The following is an 18832-nucleotide window of genomic DNA, read 5'->3' as shown; positions in this document are numbered from 1 at the left end:
GGATCAGAGAGAATGTCTGCAATTTAACATCTACCTGTGTGCCCTTGAAACTGGGGTCATTAATGGGGACCCAAAATGGATTGGGAAGTGCTGACCTTGTGTCTTAGCCATACCTCCGTGCCCTCTGGGGGAGTCTGGGCCTTCAGAGACCCTAAGGAGCAGGGCTAGGCTGTTTGCACACCCCCCCACCCCAGAGCCTGCTCCACCTTTCAATAGGATCTTGGCTGATCCAACATTCCTTGGGTCCACTTTCCTACCCTTTCCCCATATCCCTGAATCTATCGATCTCAGCCTTAAATCTACACAAGGACTCTGCCCCCACAGCTCTCCGCGGCAAGGTGTCCCAAAGATTCTCAACCCGCTGAGAGAAGAAATTCCTCCTCCTCTCAGTTTTAAATTAGCATCCCTTTATTCTGAGTCTATATCCCTCTGGTCCTAGACTCTCCCATGAGGAGAAACACCCTCTCAGCATTTACCCTGTCAAGCCCCTTAAGAATCCTGTCCATTCCAATGAGATCACCTCTCATTCTTCTAACCTGCAGGGAGTAGAGTCCCAACCTGTTTAGCTTTTGCTCATAAGGCAGTCCCTCCATCCCAGGGCAGGGGTGTGTACTGGCCCTGGCTGTGGCCCAGAGACATCTCTTGCAGTCCCTGGAAGAGAGGGTCAGGAAGAGCCCTGATTGGGTATCAGATGGGCTCCACACCAGAGCAGGTGGCCATTCATGACTAGCCCTGTCCTCCAATCCCCTTGCACTACGTCCTGTGTCCCAGCAATGCCATCACCCCCTCTGGGAGAACTAAACCTTGGATAAAGAATCTCAGCGCCAAAAGTGAAGGATCCCTGTCGAACAGCCTCAGTGGTCACCCCCAATTCCAGGATATCCCATGGACCTTGTTAGATATTGGGGGATGTTCCCCATGGTGGGGGTTCCAGAAGACACAATGTTTTAAAAAAAAAAAAAGTGGTGTCCATTTTAAGGCAGAGGTGAGAAGGGATTCTTTTTTTCTGAATCTGTAATGTTTGGGATTCTCTTTGACAGAAAGCAGTTGGGTCTTGAGTCATAGAGTCCATTCAAGGCTGAGTTTTTGATTTGACAATGAGTCACTGGCCGGGGATTGGTGTGTGAGGCTAAAGAGTAGAGTTGAGGTTACAATGTGACCTTGGTGACAGTTTGGTTGCAAGGGCCAAAGGCCTAATCCTAACTTACATACATTACCTATTAGCCCCCTTTTATCTTTGGCGTGATACTCAGTTGGAAGGGGCAGCTCTGGATAAAGTCAATGCATTGATAATCATCTTCCAAAACTGAGGTCTGAGATGCTCCCTGCAATTGGAAGGTTGCAAATGTCACCCTTTAATTGAAGGAGGGAGAGAGAGAGAGAAAGAGACAACAGGGAATACATAAATAGGAAAAGAATAGAGGGGTATAGATCCTGTAAGTGAAGACCGTTTTAGTGTGGGAGGGCAGAATGTGTCAGCGCAGGCTTGAAGGGCTGCCTCCTGTGCCATATTGTTCTTTGTTCTAGACCTGTTAGCCTTCCGTCAGTACTCTGGAAGATACCAGGATCTAGTCAAAAGGATGTGACACTTGGGTAAAAATGATCGGATTGGGCATGGTCAGCAAGGATTTGCACGTGGGAAAATTGTATTTAACAAACTCGTGGGAGCTTTTTGAGGATGTTACTTACAAAATTGATAAAGAGGATATAGTACACTTAGATTTACAGAAGGCTTTTGATAAAGTCTCCCGCAGAAGGTTGCATAGCAAAATTAACACACACAGTACAGGGGGTAATGTACTGGCGTGGATCGATGATTTGTCTTCTCTCTCTCTTACCCAGAGAGTCGGAATAAATGGGTCATTCTCACATTGACGGGGGACCACAAGGATCGGTGCTTAGGCCCCAGCTGCTCATCATAAGATCAGTGATTGGGGACCAAAATGTTGTATTTCCAAATTCACAAAGCTGAGTGAGACTGTGTGTCATGGGGAAGGTGTGAAGCAGCTTCAGGAAGATTTGGGCAGGATTAGTGAGTGGACAAAGACATTGAAGATGAAAAAATGTGAGGTTATCCACTTTGGAATGAAGAATAGCTGTACAGAACATTACTTACATAGTAAGAGGTTGGAAAGTGTAGATGAAGGGACCTAGGTGATCTGTGTAAGCTAACATACAGGTGTAGCATGTTATCAAGAAGGCTAATGGAATGTTAACCTCTGTTGCAAAAGGATTTGAGTACAGGAGCAGTAAAGTCTTACTTCAATAGTACAGGAGCTTGGTTAGACCCACACCTGGTGTACTGTGTGCAGTTTTGGTCTCCTTATCTCAGGAAGGATATTATTGTCACAGAGGAATTGCAATCAAGGTTCACCAGACTTGTTCCTGGGATGGTGGGATTGACCTATTGAGAGAAATTGGGCAAACTGGGCCTGTACTCACCAGAAAAAAATGCGAGGTGGTCTCGTAGAAACCTCTAAAATTCTTCAAGGGGTAGGCATGGGAGATGCAGATAAGATGTTTCTGTTGGCTGGGGAGTCTAGATCATGGGACACAACTTGATGCTTGTGACAAACCAGATACATGGGAACACCACCCCCTGCAAGTTCCCCTCCAAGCCACTCACCATCCTGACTTGGAAATATATCGCCGTTCCTTCGGAGTCACTGGGCAAAAATCCTGGAATTCCCTCCCTCCGGGCATTGTAGGTCAAGAAGACAGCTCACCACCAAGCTGCTGAGCTGAAGTACTGAACCTTAATGATGATGATTTAAGATTAGAGTGACAGTGTGCACTGGGGAATGAGGCATGTGAGCTCTGCTCAGAGCATGGAATGAGCTATAAATCTCTGTCAACCTTCACAATGATATTTGTGTGACCAATCAACCAGTTTGAAGAACAAAGAAAGCGGGTGAAGTTAGCTGGGTGAAGAAGTTAATTAAAGGTTTAACCGTGCTCTGCAATTTTTTACAGATTGGTTCCGATGCGATTGGAGACAGTGTGAGTGGGAATAAGGTTGTGTTGTGCTGTGGGCTTGTTGTTATAGTTTGTGCTTTGTGCAATCTCTTTGGAGACACGTGTTCAAGGACGAACAATTGGAAGCGATGTGCTGATTTTCAGCTTGCAATTTGTTTTGCTGGGAGTGTAATCACATATGGTGCAAGGAACATTAATGCTCCTCAGGATGGAGATGAATGAGGAACTTGCCTGCAGAGTCTAATCTCTCTGACACACTGCCATCTGCTGTGTGCTGTTTGTATGAATGTTGATGATTTGCTTTAACACTAGCTCAATTATAGAAATATCATTTCAGCCTGCAGTGCTGAAAAGGCTGCTGCTTAAAAATACCTTTTTGTTAAGAAAAATAGTTTTACAAAGTTCTGCCAATGTTTGAGAATTTGTCTAAATGTCAATATTCCACAGATTAAGTTGGCTGAAGTCATGAGTGTGTCATTTGCAAAGTGGGACGGGGTAGAGGAGGGAAAGGAAGTGTGTGGGTTGCGAAGGACTGGCTTTGTTAATGACCTCCTCTTGTTGTTCTCCAGGCATCCCCCCAGCAAGTGGGACAGGCACCCTCCAGATCTACCTGCTCGACATCAATGACAACGCGCCACAGATCTTCCCCGAGGAGGTTTCCATTTGCGAGAAGCCGGATCCAAATGCCATCAACATCACCGCCACCGACGCCGACATCGACCCGAACACGGGACCATTTGCCTTCGAGCTCCCCGACAGCCCGGGAGACATCAGGAGGAACTGGACCATAACTCGGCTGAGTGGTGAGCCTGGCGTTTCTGTGCGGGAGAACGGGCCCGCGCGTTTCTGTAAAAGCCAGGAGTACGGCACGCTGCACGGTTTTGTGACAAAGTGCCCCTGCTTTTGTATAGTTATGGTGGGGTGGGGGGGGAGGTGAGTTTACCGACTTGAGTTCTCACACAGCTCACAATGTTTTGTTTAGGTGATTATGCGCAGTTGAGACTGAAGATTGGAATCCTTGATGATGGCATTTATGACGTGCCTATAATGATCATGGACTCTGGAAACCCTCCCATGTCTGCCACCTCGGTTCTCCTTGTCAAAGTCTGCCCGTGTGATGAAAACGGTGACTGTACATCGGTCCAAGCGATTGTTGCTGCTGGCTTGGGAACTGGGGCTATCATTGCCATTCTGCTGTGCATCATCATCCTGCTCAGTGAGTACCCAGTAACCGTTCACACGCAGTTCGGCTCATCTCCTCCCTCCGATGATAAGCCTGTAGTCGGGCCATGAGCAGTTAAACAAGGATTGAATCACCCACTGCTTGTCATTCTGGAGGGTTCCAGTTTGGTTCTTCTGCACCCAGAGGGTGGAACTCACTGCTGGTAGAAGCAGACACCCTCTCAACATTTACATAATATTTAGCTGATGGCTTGAAGCAATAAAATCATACAAGGCTATGGACCAAGTGCTAGAAAATGGGACGAGAGTAGATTGATGGTTGATGACTAGCACGGACACAATGGGCCGAATGGCCTGTATCCATGCTGTAAGCCTCTATGGGTGCGGGGTGGGGGAAATTGAGATGCTGAAGGAGATTGATGTAGTGATGCAGAAACGTTGCTGAAGCAACAAAGTATTAGAATTCAATTCTGGGAGAGTTCCAACTGAGAGTGTCGATGATGTCAGCTATTGTCTCCCCAAAGCCCTGTCCCACTATCTACAAGGCACAAGTCAGGAGTGTGATGGAATACTCCCCACTTGCCTGGATGGGTGCAGCCCCAACAACACTCAAGAAGCTTGACATCATCCAGGACAAAGCAGCCGCTTGATTGGCACCACATCCACAAACATTCACTCCCTCCACCACCGACGCTCAGTAGCAGCAGTGTGTACCATCTACAAGATGCACTGCAGAAATTCACCAAAGATCCTCAGACACCACCTTCCAAACCCACGACCACTTCCATCTAGAAGGACAAGGGCAGCAGATACATGGGAACACCATCCCCTGCAAGTTCCCCTCCAAGCCACTCACCATCCTGACTTGGAAATATATCACTGTTCCTTTGGTGTTGCTGAGTCACAATCCTGGAATTCCCTTCCAAAGGGGATTGTGGGTCTAACTACGGCAGGTGGACTGCAGTGGTTCAAGAAGGCAGCTCATCACCTATAGTATGGTACTCTCAGCACCAAGTCAGCTTGTGTTCCTCTCCATAGACAGCACAGCAATCCTTGGTTGCCATACTTGTGGTAGTCCTGAGGGAACACTTTGGTGCTATATGAAGGTAAAACTGCTCCCCCCTCCCCCGCTCCCTCATGCCCACAGCCACCATCTTCCACCTTTGGTGGAAGCGTGTTGTTTTGAAGAAGAGGTTGGGGATTTGGCGATGTAGTGACAGTCGCACTGGTAATCCATGGGCCTAAGCCCTGCTCCTGGGACCTGGATGCACATTGCACTGAGGTGTTTTCTTATTTGCTAATGTTTGATGTGTCTAACCTCAATTACCCAGAAGGCAGTTAAGAGTCAATCACATCACTGTGGACCTGGAGTCACGTGTAGGCCAGACCAGGTAAAGATGGCAAATTTCCTTCCCTAAAGGACATTACTGATTCAGAAAAGGTCCAGATTCTTCTGATGAAGGGTCTAGGCCCGAAACGTCAGCCTTCCTGCTCCTATGATGCTGCTTGGCCTGTTGTGTTCATCCAGCTCTACACCTTGTTATTTCAGATTCTCCAGCATCGGCAGTTCCTACTATCAGTGATTTCAGGTGTGTTTTTTTTTGCTGCTAATCACCAGTGGTTCCATGGTCAATATTCGTCCAGCTCTCTATTCAAATGTTATTGAATTCAAATTTCACCATGTCCCCAGAACATTAGCCTGGGATTCTTGACTACAGCACCACAATGCCACTGCCTGGTGGAGTTTAAATTCAGTTAATAAGTCCAAAACTGAAAGCTAGACTCTGGGATGGTGACCATGAAACTATCATCAATTGTTATAAAAACCCATCTGGTTGACTAATTCCCTTTGGGGAAAGAAATTTGCCGTCTGTACCTAGTCTGGTTCACGCCCACAGCAACGTAGTTGATTCATACGCGAGCCATTTCGTAGAATAAAGATCATGGGATTTATCTTGATGCGCTGACCACTGTTTATCCTGAGTCAACACATTGAAATAGCTGACCTGATTGTTCTCATTGTTTCTGCAAAATAACTGCAAATTGGCTGAACAAGTTACAACTGTTACTGTACTCAGATTTGCAAAAAAAAAACTAATTCTATCAATGGATATGGGAGTCGCCGGCTCGGCCAACACTTATTGCCCATCCATAATATCTTTTGGATAAAATAGTATTGGGTTGTTTTGTCGTGATGGTATCGAGTTTCTTGAGTGTTGTTGGAGCTGCACCCATCCAGGCAAGTGGGGAATATTCCATCACACTCCTGACTTGTGCCTTGTAGCTGATGGATGTGGGAATACAGGAACAAGTGTAGGCCATTCAGCCCCTCGAGCCTGTTCCACCATTCACTGAGATCATGACTGATCTGTAACCTAACTCCATACACCTGCCTTTGGCTCATACCCGGTAATACCTTTGTATAACAAAAAAAAAAATTCTTTCTCCGATTTAAAATTAACAACTGGTTCAGTATCCACTGCTGTTTGTGGAAGAGTTTGGGGAATCGGGAGTGAGTTAGTTGCTGCAGGATTTCCAGTTACTGACAAACTTGTAGCTACTGTGTTTATACAGCCGGCCCAGTTCAGTTTCTGGTCAGTGGTAAACTCTCCCCTGCCCTAGCTATAAAACACTTTGGGGCATCCAGAGGTTACGTAGATACATAAACAAGGAACAGGAGTAGGTCATTCGACCCATCAAGCCATTCAATAAGATCGTGGCTGATCTGATTTTAACCTCAACTTTGTATTCCTACATTTCCCTAATAATCCTTCATCCCCTTGATCTACAAGAATCTATCTACCTCTTCCTTAAAGACACTTATAGATTCTGCTTCCACTGCTTTTTGAGGAAGGAAGTTCCAACAACACTCATCCTTCTGGGAGGGGGAAATAAAGGTTGCAACAGGCGCTATCACAATTCAAGTTTTGTTTTTCTTTTCTTCCTTGCAGTCTTAGTCTTGCTGTTTGTCATCTGGATGAAGAGACGTGACAAGGAACGCCAGGCCAAGCAATTACTCATTGATCCAGAGGATGATGTGAGGGACAACATCCTGAAATATGATGAGGAGGGAGGTGGTGAGGAAGATCAGGTGAGGGGGGAGGGCTGGGGAGTGGGCGGGGAGGGATGGGGGTGTGGTTGGGGAGCGGGCGGGGAGAATTTTGCAGGGGGATTGAGCAGTGGGGGCAGGGCCGGGGAGTGGCAAGGTCAGGGAGTGTGCAGGGGGTCAGGGAGTGAGTGGGAGGGTTGGGTCAGGAAGTGACGGGGACATTATGGAGTTGGGGGAGGGCCGGGGAGTGAGTGGTGGGAGCATGGAGTGAGGGGAGGGGCAATGTATGCAAGGAGGCTGCAAGTGGTGGAGCTGGGTGTTTGAAAGGCGGGGTGATGGGTGGAGAGTGAGGGGGCAGGGGGAGGAAGGCGGGGTGACGGGGGGGGGGAGTGAGGGTGCGGGGGGAGGAAGGCGGGGTGACGGGGGTGGGGTGTGAGGGCAGGGTTACTGCGCCCAGTGGGACACTACCTGAGGGTGATCCATTGCTTTGACAGGATTATGACCTGAGCCAGCTCCAACAGCCTGATGCGGTAGAACCCGATGCAATCAAACCCATTGGGATCCGGCGAGTGGACGAACGGCCGATTCATGCTGAGCCTCAGTATCCTGTCCGCTCTGCCGCCCCTCACCCCGGTGACATCGGAGACTTCATCAACGAGGTAAGATGGACCCTCTCAACGAGAGAAAAGTGGGCATTAGGGGAGTGGGATAGCAGGCTAGTGGGGCCAAATGGCCTACTCCTGAACTTTATGGGCACCCAGTGACACTCTCCTTTAGAGGGTGAGCACAGACACGAAAGGCTAAGTGGCCTCCTCCTGTGCTGTAATAGAAACATCAAAATTAGGAGCTGCTATAGGCCATTCAGCCCTTCAAGCCTGCTCCCCCATTCAGTGTGATCATGGCTGCTTATCCAACTCAGTTCCCTGTTCCCCCCCACCCTTTTTCCCCCCCCCCGCCCCTCTTTTTTCTCCCCCCTCTTTACCCCTAAGAACAGTGTCCACTTCCTCCTCCTTGAAATCATTCATAATGTTTTAGCCTCAACCGCTTTCTGTGATAGAGAATGCCACAGGCTTCCCACTCTCTGGGTGAAGTAACCATCCTTGGGTTCTATCCCTTCCCCGGTTTTATTTACTCTGCTGCCATTGACATCTCGGTGCTTTCGTTGCCAGGACCACAAGATCCGGTCAATTCTGGTCTCCCTGTTATAGGAAAGATAGTGTTAAACTTGAGAGGGTGTGGAAAGATTTACCAGGCTGTTGCTGGGGTTGGAGGGTTTGAGTTATAAGGAGAGGCTGAATAGGCTGGGTCTATTTTCCCTGGAGCATTGGAAGCTGAAGGGTGACCTTATAGAGGTTTATAAAATCACGAGGGGTATGGGTAGGGTGAATAGCCAAAACCTTTTGCCCATGGTGGGGGAGTCCAAAAATAGAGGGCATAGGTTTAAGGTGAGATGGGAAAGATTTAAAAGGGACCTAAGGGATAACTTTTTCACGTCGAGGGTGGTGTGTGTATGGAATAAGCTGCCAGAGGAGGTGGTGGAGACTGGTACAATTACAAGATTTAAAAGGCATCTGGATGGGTACGTGAATAGGAAGGGTTTAGAGGGATATGGGCCAAATGCTGGCAAATGGGACTAGATCAGATTGCAATTTCTGGTCAGCGTGGATGTCTGTCTGTTTCCATGTTGTATGACTCTACCCGAAGTTCCCTTCCCCTAGCCTTTCTGTGGGTCTGCCCCACATTTTTTTATTTAAAATAAAAACCTGTGATCTGCTTTCCTAATCTCCCCATGTGGCTCAGTGTCAAATTTTATTTGAAAACGCTCCTCTGAAGCATATTGGGAGATAGGGTGCAGCAATAAAGGCACCACATAAATGCAGATTATTATCCCATCTATAACCTTGGCAGCAAATAAGGGATGAGCTGAAGGTGAGGACAGTCCTGCTGGAGCTATCTTGTGTGTTATGAGTTATTAAGGAGCCACTCCAAAATCTTCACTTGATGGAACTCAGGAGTAGCCGGCGTTGGGTGCGTTTCGGGAGGACGTTATAACTCCTGGAAGTGGAGATGTTGTTTCCACTCATTGGAGAGACTAGGACCCAAGGGCACAGCCTCTGAGTAAAGGTCCGACCCTTTAGAACTGAAATGAGGAGGAATTTCTTCAGCCAGAGGGTGGTGACTCTGGGGAGCCAATTGATGTAGAAAGCTGTGGAGGCCCAGTCATTGAGTGTAGTTAAGACAGAGAGAGGTTCTTGATTAGTAAAGGGATTAAGGGTTACAGGGAGAAGGTAGGAGAATGGGATTGAGAAACGTCTCAGTTGTGATCGGATGGTAACGCAGTCTCAATGGGCCAAATGGCCTAAATCTGCGCCTACAAGTTATGGTCAGATGCTGACTTGAACGCAGTCATGTGCCTAAGTGTTCAGCCCATCTATCATGAGTCATTTTGCCAGCTGGTGATGGGGAGCCTGGCTACAGGGTAGGGTTGGGATCCTCAGCATTTGCTGCTGTGCCCAGTGCATCCATTGCAAGGCAGCCAGAGAAACACACGAGGGAGAATGGATTAGAAGGATACGGTGATGGGGAGCGGACCCACTCTCATGAGCCAGCTGAGTTGAATAGCCTTGCCCAGTGCTGAAAAAGCAATGAAATACCTAATCCCAGTTTGTCGTTAGTTACTTACAAGTATGGATTAACATTTCAGTGTGTTAATTTAGCATTAGCAATTGATTGCAAATTGAGCTGTTGCACTTTGAAAAAAATCCCTTTTAAATCGTTTTTGGATTTCACAAAAGAGTTGACCTTTTTACGTTAATGAAGATTTTTACGACCAGAGAGAGTTCTTTAATAAAACAGAAGTGGAAATGCTCCTCTAGTGGGTAAAGTAATGAATATAAAATAGAATAAACCAAACTTCATGCATATAACACAAATTTAAAGATTTGGGGAAACACGATAAAGTTTAAACTTTTTTAATCAAATAACTCTCGTTTACAGTTTCTAACAACGCTCCTTTACAGATCACAATACATCTCTTTACAGTACTTGTAGCAGAGAGAATCTCCTTCTCTATCACTTCCATTAGGCTAAATTTAACTGTGGCTTCAACTCTCAACCTGGAGAACCCAATGGCCTTTTTTTTTTAAAGCTCAGGTGTACAAAGGCTCCAACTTTCTCAGCTTCCAATAACCCCTTCAGAGTTTTGCTCAAGCACTTCTGGTCTGGAATTATTGCTAAACTCCATATTGATGAGGTAACACTTCTCATAAATCTAAATTAGCTCTCCCTTTCTCGAGTAATTGGTTTACATGTCCAGTTTCAGTTCAGTCTCCTGCAGAACTACCCAAAACTGAAACTAAAACTAAGAGGCTTCTCTCCAAGATGTTGGGTGTTCCCTAAACTTAAAAAGTCCAGAACCTTAATGTACTACACTATGCATTTCATTCACTCATTAATTCTCTGGAGATAGACTAAAACCTATTAATTCTTGGAGGCTATCTTTCAAAATGTTTAAAAAGAAATATAAATATACTTAAGCATTAATCATTTAAACCCCTTCAGGTGCAGAAAACCCTTATGTCACTAGTTCAAATGCAAAAATACAAACTCAAACATGCATGATCTTAAAACATATATAAAATACTGCGTATGACTCCAGATACAAGGTAGTTGGCTCTTAATGCCCTCTGGGCAATAAGCAAATTGAAAAATTAAAATTCGAATGGCCATTCTGTTTTAGGTTCAGAGTTTGATGGTTTACCTCCATGCGGCTCTCCCCTTTGCTTATGCAGCAAAGATTGTGTTTATTTGACCTGAATATGACGAGCTTGTTGTGAGGCACTGAGTGGAAAATAGCCAATTTTCCACTTTAATAATTGAAGCAGAATAATTATACCAACACATTTGCAAAGTCCTGCATGTGGAGGGTGTGAAGCATATAAACAGCTAATGGTGCAGTCCTGAAACTATGCTGAAAGGCGGATAATTCATCAGTCAGTATTTGATATTAATTTTAAATCACGGCTTTGAACAAATGGAGTTCCGAGAGCCTCATAATGAACAGCTCCATCAAAAGGGAGCTGGTTCCCACATGTCTGACTCAGTGGAACATTCACAGCAATCGAGAGAGGATAATGAAAGAAGAAAAAAGGAAAGTGAGAGATAATTTGTCGAAACAACCTTTCTCAAGCTGCGGTTTGTCGTGACTGTAGGAACGGCAGAGAAAAGACCAGCATTTGTATAGCACCTGTTGTGACCTCCGGGTTGCTTCCGAATGATTTACAGTCAACTAAACATTTTTGATACATTACAAAGTGTATTTCATTTTACCCAGTGGGTGATGAGCCTGTGGAAGTCTTTGCCTCAAGCCTAGACAGGTTCAACACAGGAAGGATGTTCCTGATGACTCAGACTTATGAGACTAGGGGTCATAGTTGAAGTATATGGGTGGGCCATTTAGGACTGAGATGAGAAGTGTCTTCACCCAGAGAGTGGGGAGCCTGTGGAAGTCTCTGTCTCGGAAAGCGGTCGAGGTCGGACATTGTATGATTTCGAGAAGGATATGGATGTATTTTTTAGGGCTAAAGGGATCAGTGGATATGGGGGAGAAAGTGGGAACAGGGGACTGAGTTGAATGATCAGCTATGACCATTTTGAATGGTGGAGCAGGCTCAAAGGGCCAAATGGCCTAGTCCTCCTATTTCCCACAGTCACCGTTGTGGGGAACATTTAAAAGACCTTTGGATAGATAAATGAACGGGAAAGGTTTAGAGAGATATGGGCCAAACGCAGGCAAATGGGACTAATTTAGTTTGGGAAACCTGGTTGGTATGGATGGGTTAGCTGAAGGGTCTGTTTCCATGCTGTATGCCTAAGATATAAAAATTGACTGGAAAGACTGGGACTTTTTTCACTGGAGCATAGAAGGTTGAGGAGTGACCTTTTTTGAGTTCATAAAATCATGAGGGGCATAGATAAGGTGAATGACAAGGGTCTGTTCTCGAGAGTGAGGGGGTTCAAAACTAGAGGGTATATTTTTAAAGTGAAGGGACAAAGATTTAAAAAGGACATGAGGGGCAGCATTTTTGCACACAGGGTTGTTCCTGTATGGAATGAACTGCCAGAGGAAGTGGTGGGTGCAGGTGCAGGTGCAGGTGCAGTTACAATGATTAAATGGTACTTGGATAAGTTCATGATTAGGAAAGGTTTGGAGAGATATGGGACAAATGCAGGCAAATGGGGCTAGTTTAGTTTGGGAGCGTGGTTGACTGGTTGGACTGAAGGATGTTTTTCCATGCTCTGTGACTCTACAGCTGGCATTTCTGGGTGAGTCAGGATCACTGTCCCCTTGATTTTTGTAACTGCTGAACATCTCCTTGCCTCCTCGCTTTGGTCAAGACATCATTTGTAAGGTTTTGGCTCCTGTTTGAAGCACCAGGGCCAATGTATGACTGTCACAATAGATCTAAAGCTATACAAACCCACAAAGTCCCACCACCCAATTTGCAGGCCGAGTGGTGTAATGGTAATGTCTCGGGACTAGTAATCCAGGCCGCCTGAGCTGATGTTCTGGGGACATTAGTTCAAATCACACCATGACAGATGATGAAATTTAAATTCAGTAATAATGGAATCAAAAGCTGGCCCAACTGTGTGACCATGGAAGTGTTGAGTGTCACAAAAGTCTGAATTCCATAAACACTAAGCTAGCTTGATGGGATAATGTAATTACTGCCAATTGCATTCTAAAACCCATCTGGTTCACTAAATGCATGTTTAGGAAGGAAACCTGGTCTGGTCCAGATATGATTCCTGATCCACAGCAATATGGTTGAATCTGAAATGGCTGTAGTGAAACACTCAGTTCAGGAACTAAGACAGACCTTGTCTGCAACACCCACATCCCTTGGAAGAATGAGTACAAACCAAAGTCTCCAGCTGGCTCTAACTAGTGATGCGTACCACGTACTTTTAGATCACATATAGCCCTGCACAGCTATATTCGTTTTGGTTATTCTCCTCAAGTAGAGAGATAAAGTTTATTTTTAGGAATAAATGGACAGTAGCTGTTTTGAGTAGCTGACAAAGGGCACAAATTTGAGGTTTTCAGAGCTGACAGACAACATGGTGAGAACCATTTGTGTGTGTTATTGGAAGTGGTTAGGATATGACTGCATTGTCTGCTAGAGTGCGAGATGCATTCCAAATTTTTAGTTTCATTCCCTCATGGTATGTGGATTTCACCTGAGAATTTGTTGCCCATCCCTAATTGCCCCTGAACAGAGCCTCTCGCTTGGCCATTTCACAGGGCAGTTGCTGTGGATCTGGAGTCACATGTAAACCAGTCTAGGTAAGGATGCAGATTTCCCTGACTAAGGTACATTAGTGAAGCAGATGGGATTTGTGATAATCGTGGTTGTCATCACTAAGACTAGCTTTCAATTCCAGAATTTATTTATTAAATTCCACATGGAGCCATGGTGGGATTTGAACCTGTGTCCTTGGAGCATTAGTCTAAGCCTCTCGATTACTAGACCCCAGAAATTGGAGCCTACAAAAAGGAATAGGGTGTATACTTGAAGGAGAAACAAATTTCAGGATATGTGCAGAAGGGCTAACTAGATTAATTTCAAAAGGGCTCTGGGCTGAATGGCCTCTTCCTATGCTGTACTATTTTCTGACTGTTCCCTGCACTGTTACTGAAGTTATTTGTCCATTATCCTGCTTTAGCTTTTTCATTTTTTTTTTTGTCCTTAACACTAAGAATAATGTGCACAGCTCAAAGGTTGATATTCGTTTACTTCTGAACTGGAGAAAGCCAGGCTGCTTGAGGTTTTATCCCATTACCTCTGGTCATCACTTCTGCCACTTTATTCAGCCAGGAGTTTTAAATCAATGTTGCAGTCTCGGGAGTTTTTTTTAAAAATGACCCTCTTTGTTCAATCTGTTGATTCCATAGTTGAGCAGTAACTATGTAAATGACACCTCTCCTGCTGTTCAGAATGAGTAAAGGAATTCCTGGTGTCTCAAAACAAAATAAAATGTTTGTGTAAATGCGGAACAAGAATCTAGCTTGTGCCTCAGCTGTGTATGTGTTACTTAGAACCTGCTAATAGGCTTGGTTTGATTTTTTTTTTAACCAGTTACATTATTCCCCAAGCCCCCACAGACTTTGTTCCTGGGTAGTCTTAGTAAATCCAACCACACTCGGAGTACTGTGAATGCTGCTGGTCTCCAGCTTATGGATTTAGATTTTATTGTCATGTGTACGCGAGTACAGAAATACAGTAAAACATTTACAAAGTCACCATTATCCGGCACCATCTTAGTGTACCAAAGGCAGGCTTAAAAACAGAAGCAGAAATAAAAGAAACAGGGAAATGAAAAAGAGATGTCCAGATCACACCACCACCTCAATCCTTTGATCCTTTTCGCCCTAAGAACTGTATCTAACTCCTTGAGAACATTCGGTGTTTTGGCTTCAGCCACTTTCTGTGGCAGAGAATTCCACAGGCTCCCCACTCTCTGGGTGAAGACATTTTTCCTCCTGTCAGTCCTAAATGGTGCACCCTGTATCCTTAGACTGTGAGCCCTGGATCTGGATTCCCTGGTCATTGGGAACATTTTCCCTGCATTTATGCTGTCTAGTCCTGTTGGAATTTTATAGGTTTTCTGAGACCCTTCCCCCCCCCCCCCCTCATTCTTCTAAACTCCTGTGAATGTAGTGCTAACTGATCCAGACTACCTTCAAGCATCAGTCTCGCTATCCCACAAAAAGCATATTGAGGCACTGGAGAATGTTCTGGTCTCATCCTTGAGCTCTGTTTGGCACCAAGACGTTATCCCTGTTACAGATGCTGATGGCGAGGCTTAACGGGATGTCTTTAAAGTCAGAAAGCATAGATCATAGAGTCCCTACAGCGTGGAAGCAGGCCATTCAGCCCATCAAGTCGACACTGACCCTCCGAAGAACATCCCACCCAGACCCAACACCTATCTGTGTAACCCTGCTCTTCCCATGGCTAACCCACCTGGCCTGCACATCTCTGAAGATTGTGGGGCAATTTAGCATGGCCGATCCACCCTAATCTGCACATCTTTGGACTGTGGGAGGAAACCCACGCAGACACGGGGAGAATGTGCAAACTCCACACAGACAGTCGCCCGAGGGTGGAATTGAACCCAGGTTCCTGGCACTGTAAGGCAGCAGTGCTAACCACTGAGCCACCTCACCAGTTGTAGAGAAGCGGTTCTGACCTGTTGACAGGACCAAAACAGTAACATAGTGGTAATGCAGAAACTCAGATAAATATTCTAAGGGCTTGGCTTCGAATCCCATGACAAGTTTGAAAAATTGAATTCCGTAAATACCTGGAATAAAGAGCTGACTGAATGATGAGCATGTAGCTGCTGGTGTGATGGTGCGATGGCTTTAAGGGTTGTATATCGTCCTGGTATTTTATTCTTGTTGAAGAGCGGTTTTAAGGCAGAGGTGTGGAGGTGTCTATCGAAAGCCCTTGAAAGTAAACAGCTTGTGAGACCTTTTTTTTCTAACAGTGGGAACAATAGAAGCAGCCTGAGTGGATGGGCCAAGTTCCTACAGAACCAGGATTTTTAGTTTTAGTTTTACAGTAGCAGTTGCTGGGGTCTTGAAGCTGCAGTACACCATCCTATGTTACTCTCTCTCTCTCAGTTTTCTCTTGATGGATTCCCTCCTGAACTGAGCAACTGCCTCTGAGACAATCTATTTTACTGAATTTACCTTTGTCAAGGGTGTGTTTATGGGATGTTACTATATTGGAATAGTTACTGTTCAGTAGTTAAATAATCTACTATTCTGTTAAGTTTTCCAATAGACTATAAAGTTATTTCAATTCCTTCTTTCTTTTGTTGTATTTTAACTATAGTGTGTGAATAAAGTGTGTTTTGCTTCAAATCTGCTGGTCTGACCAATGGAATTGCATTGGAACACAATGCCTGGCTGTTGCCTTTAAAATAAGAAAAAAGTTAGGGTCCAGACTATGTCACTAACACATTTTTAGTGGGGTGTTTGGTCTGGGCCATAACACTGTTAATTGTCATAAAAACCCATCCAGATCACCTAATGTCCTTTAGGGAGGGAAATCTGCCATCCTTACCTGGTCTGACCTACATGTGACTCCAGACCCACAGCGATGTGGTTGACTCTCCGGCAATAAATGCTGGCCTGGGCACCAACGCTCACATCCCATGACTGAACAAAGAAATACGAGGGAGTATTGGCGACGAAGTTTAAATGCCAAAAGGCTGCAGGGCAGTTTTACCTTTTACTGTTTGAGTGTAGCACCTGTGAAGTTGCATTTCAGTGTTGAATTGGGTGGGTACGCAAATTCAAAGCAAGCATTTTTATAACTGTTTCCTTTCTCGTTCACAAAATTGCAAATTTCAGGGGCTCAAGGCCGCAGACAACGATCCCACAGCACCTCCTTACGACTCGTTGCTGGTGTTCGACTACGAGGGAAGCGGTTCCACGGCAGGGTCTTTGAGTTCGCTCAACTCGACAAGTTCTGGGGGAGACCAGGACTACGACTATCTGAATGACTGGGGCCCGCGATTTAAGAAGCTGGCAGACATGTACGGTGGAGGCAGCGACTGCTAGGCACTCTCTTCTCTCCAGCGCAAGTGGGAACGTTTGCAGACTCTTTTTAAAGAACTTCTGACTGATTTGTTTCCAGCAGCAGCCAACACAAATACAAACACACACACACAAAAAAAAAGAGCTAGGCTTTTACATGTTAGTCAACTTGTTAAAACGCACGTTGAGAGCTACGGTACAGGCTGCAAACTACTTGCGTGAATGGAGTTATTGGTAAACTGACACTGTTTTAAAGGAAATATTGATGAGAGCTCTGTTACACTTGAATCTCAAAGTACAGAAGCACCGGGATTTTGTGCCTTTTTGTACACTTTTTTGATCTCCAGAATCATTAGATTTATGTTACACGCTTTAAAAGTACCTGTGACATTTCTGAAGTGATAATCCTCTTTTTTTCTTGATCCTCTCCAATTGCAGCACAGTGGAGGGGCTTACACAAAGCTCAGTTAGACAACGTTGAGCTATTCTCTGCTTTTAGTTTAAATAAGATGCTAAAGACACCAAATCTTTTTCTTTTTACAAAAAAAAAAGAAGCAAGTACCGCTTTTTGTTTCAGCGGGGAAAGTGAGCAGATTTCAGATCACAGATTTTCAGAAGCACTGCAGTGAATTGAAACAGGCTGAGACTTACTGAAGGTTATCAGTGTCCCCTGATGTTCGTCACGGCACTGTGAAACTTACATTTTCTCAAGCCAGAGAAGAAAATGAGAGTTTAATTTCAGCCTCGAGCTGAAAAGTGGTATTAATTTTTTTTTTTTGTTTTTTTTTTCTGTTTGTACAAAAAGAAAGTGTACATAATGTTCGGAGACCTATTCGACAGACCAGTTCCAAACCTTCAGATCATGTCGTCAGGAAAAAAAAGAGAGAAACTTTGGGCGATTCAGATTTTTCTTTTTTGCATGTTTTTACCGTTTGTTTTCACGAAGGGGATAGGTATTGATGAGGAAATGCTTTTGGAGCAAGTGATGTTGACCAGTTTGAAAACTTAGATAGACCATGACAACTATTTTTCTTTTCTAAATTCTTAATTAGCACAAATGTTTTACATGATTTGTACCAAATACGAAGAGGGGTGGGGGAAGATGCTGGTGGAACACAGATTAAAGAACAGCTTTTGAACCAGGAGAAAATTGTGACAATGGCTTTTGCCAGTTTTACTGTGTACCAGAATCAGAACATTACACCTCTGGCCCGGATATAAATTAAAGGCTACTTTTTGAATTTTTCGCTGGGGTCTGAGTTTATTTTATCAGCATGTATCAAGGATTGTCTATTTCTAATGCTGCACCGTGATTAACTGGATCGGTTGACTTTGTGGAAATCAAGACCCTCACAGATTTACAGCAGGGAGAAGGCCCTTCAGCCCATCATATCTACGGTGGATGACAAGGAGCTATCCAACTTCAACTCACTGAGGAGGAGTCATATCAGACTCGAAACATTAACTGGCTGCCTCTCCACAGACACTGCTGAGTTTCTCCACTTTTCTCTGTTTGTTTCAGATTTCCAGCGTCTGCAATATTTTGCTTTTAAACCACAGTTTCCAGCTGTTGCTGTGTACTGCTTGTAGCTTATGGTGGATAGGTGGATATTCCATGTACTTTCGAAAATGTTTCTGTTCCCACCGCCACAGTTTCTGGCAATGAGTTCCCCAGACCCCCACCACCTTCTGGCTGCAAGAATTCCCTGGAATTCTCTCTATCCCTCCTGCCACTGTGTCTGAAATATTATATCCCCTAATCACAGAACCAGATCTAAGGGAAGAGGTTCCTTGTTCTATCGAGACCCCTCGTGGATTTACCCATCTCTATTAAATCTCCCCTGTTCAAAAGAAAATGACCACAGCCTGTCCAGTTATAGAGATATACAGCACGGAAACAGACCCTTCACTCCAACGTCCTGCATGCCGACGAGATAGCCTATATTAATCTAGTCTCGTTTGCCCGTTTTTGGCCCATCATTTCCTCCATGCTAGAATTCTCTAGTCTAACA

The 18832-nt window shown here is 45.0% G+C and overlaps 1 protein-coding gene across 1 annotated transcript in view; it reads left to right on the top strand.

The window, feature by feature from the left end:
- LOC109918703 (cadherin-2) overlaps window positions 1–18061 on the top strand; it is a 63284-nt gene extending 45223 nt beyond the window's left edge. The window contains exons 11-15 of the mRNA XM_048596215.1: window positions 3546–3779; window positions 3959–4192; window positions 7110–7249; window positions 7702–7866; window positions 16635–18061. Coding sequence (XP_048452172.1) covers window positions 3546–3779; window positions 3959–4192; window positions 7110–7249; window positions 7702–7866; window positions 16635–16844 — 983 coding nt within the window. The 3' untranslated portion in view covers window positions 16845–18061. The remainder of the gene's footprint in view (window positions 1–3545; window positions 3780–3958; window positions 4193–7109; window positions 7250–7701; window positions 7867–16634) is intronic.
- The last annotated feature ends 771 nt before the right edge of the window (window positions 18062–18832 follow it).

Source organism: Rhincodon typus, chromosome 4, assembly GCF_021869965.1.
Source record: "Rhincodon typus isolate 14 chromosome 4, sRhiTyp1.1, whole genome shotgun sequence".
In the NCBI taxonomy this organism is placed as follows: Eukaryota; Metazoa; Chordata; class Chondrichthyes; order Orectolobiformes; family Rhincodontidae; genus Rhincodon; species Rhincodon typus.
Note: the sequence above shows the minus strand (reverse complement) of the source record. Positions and strands in the feature narration are given on the sequence as shown.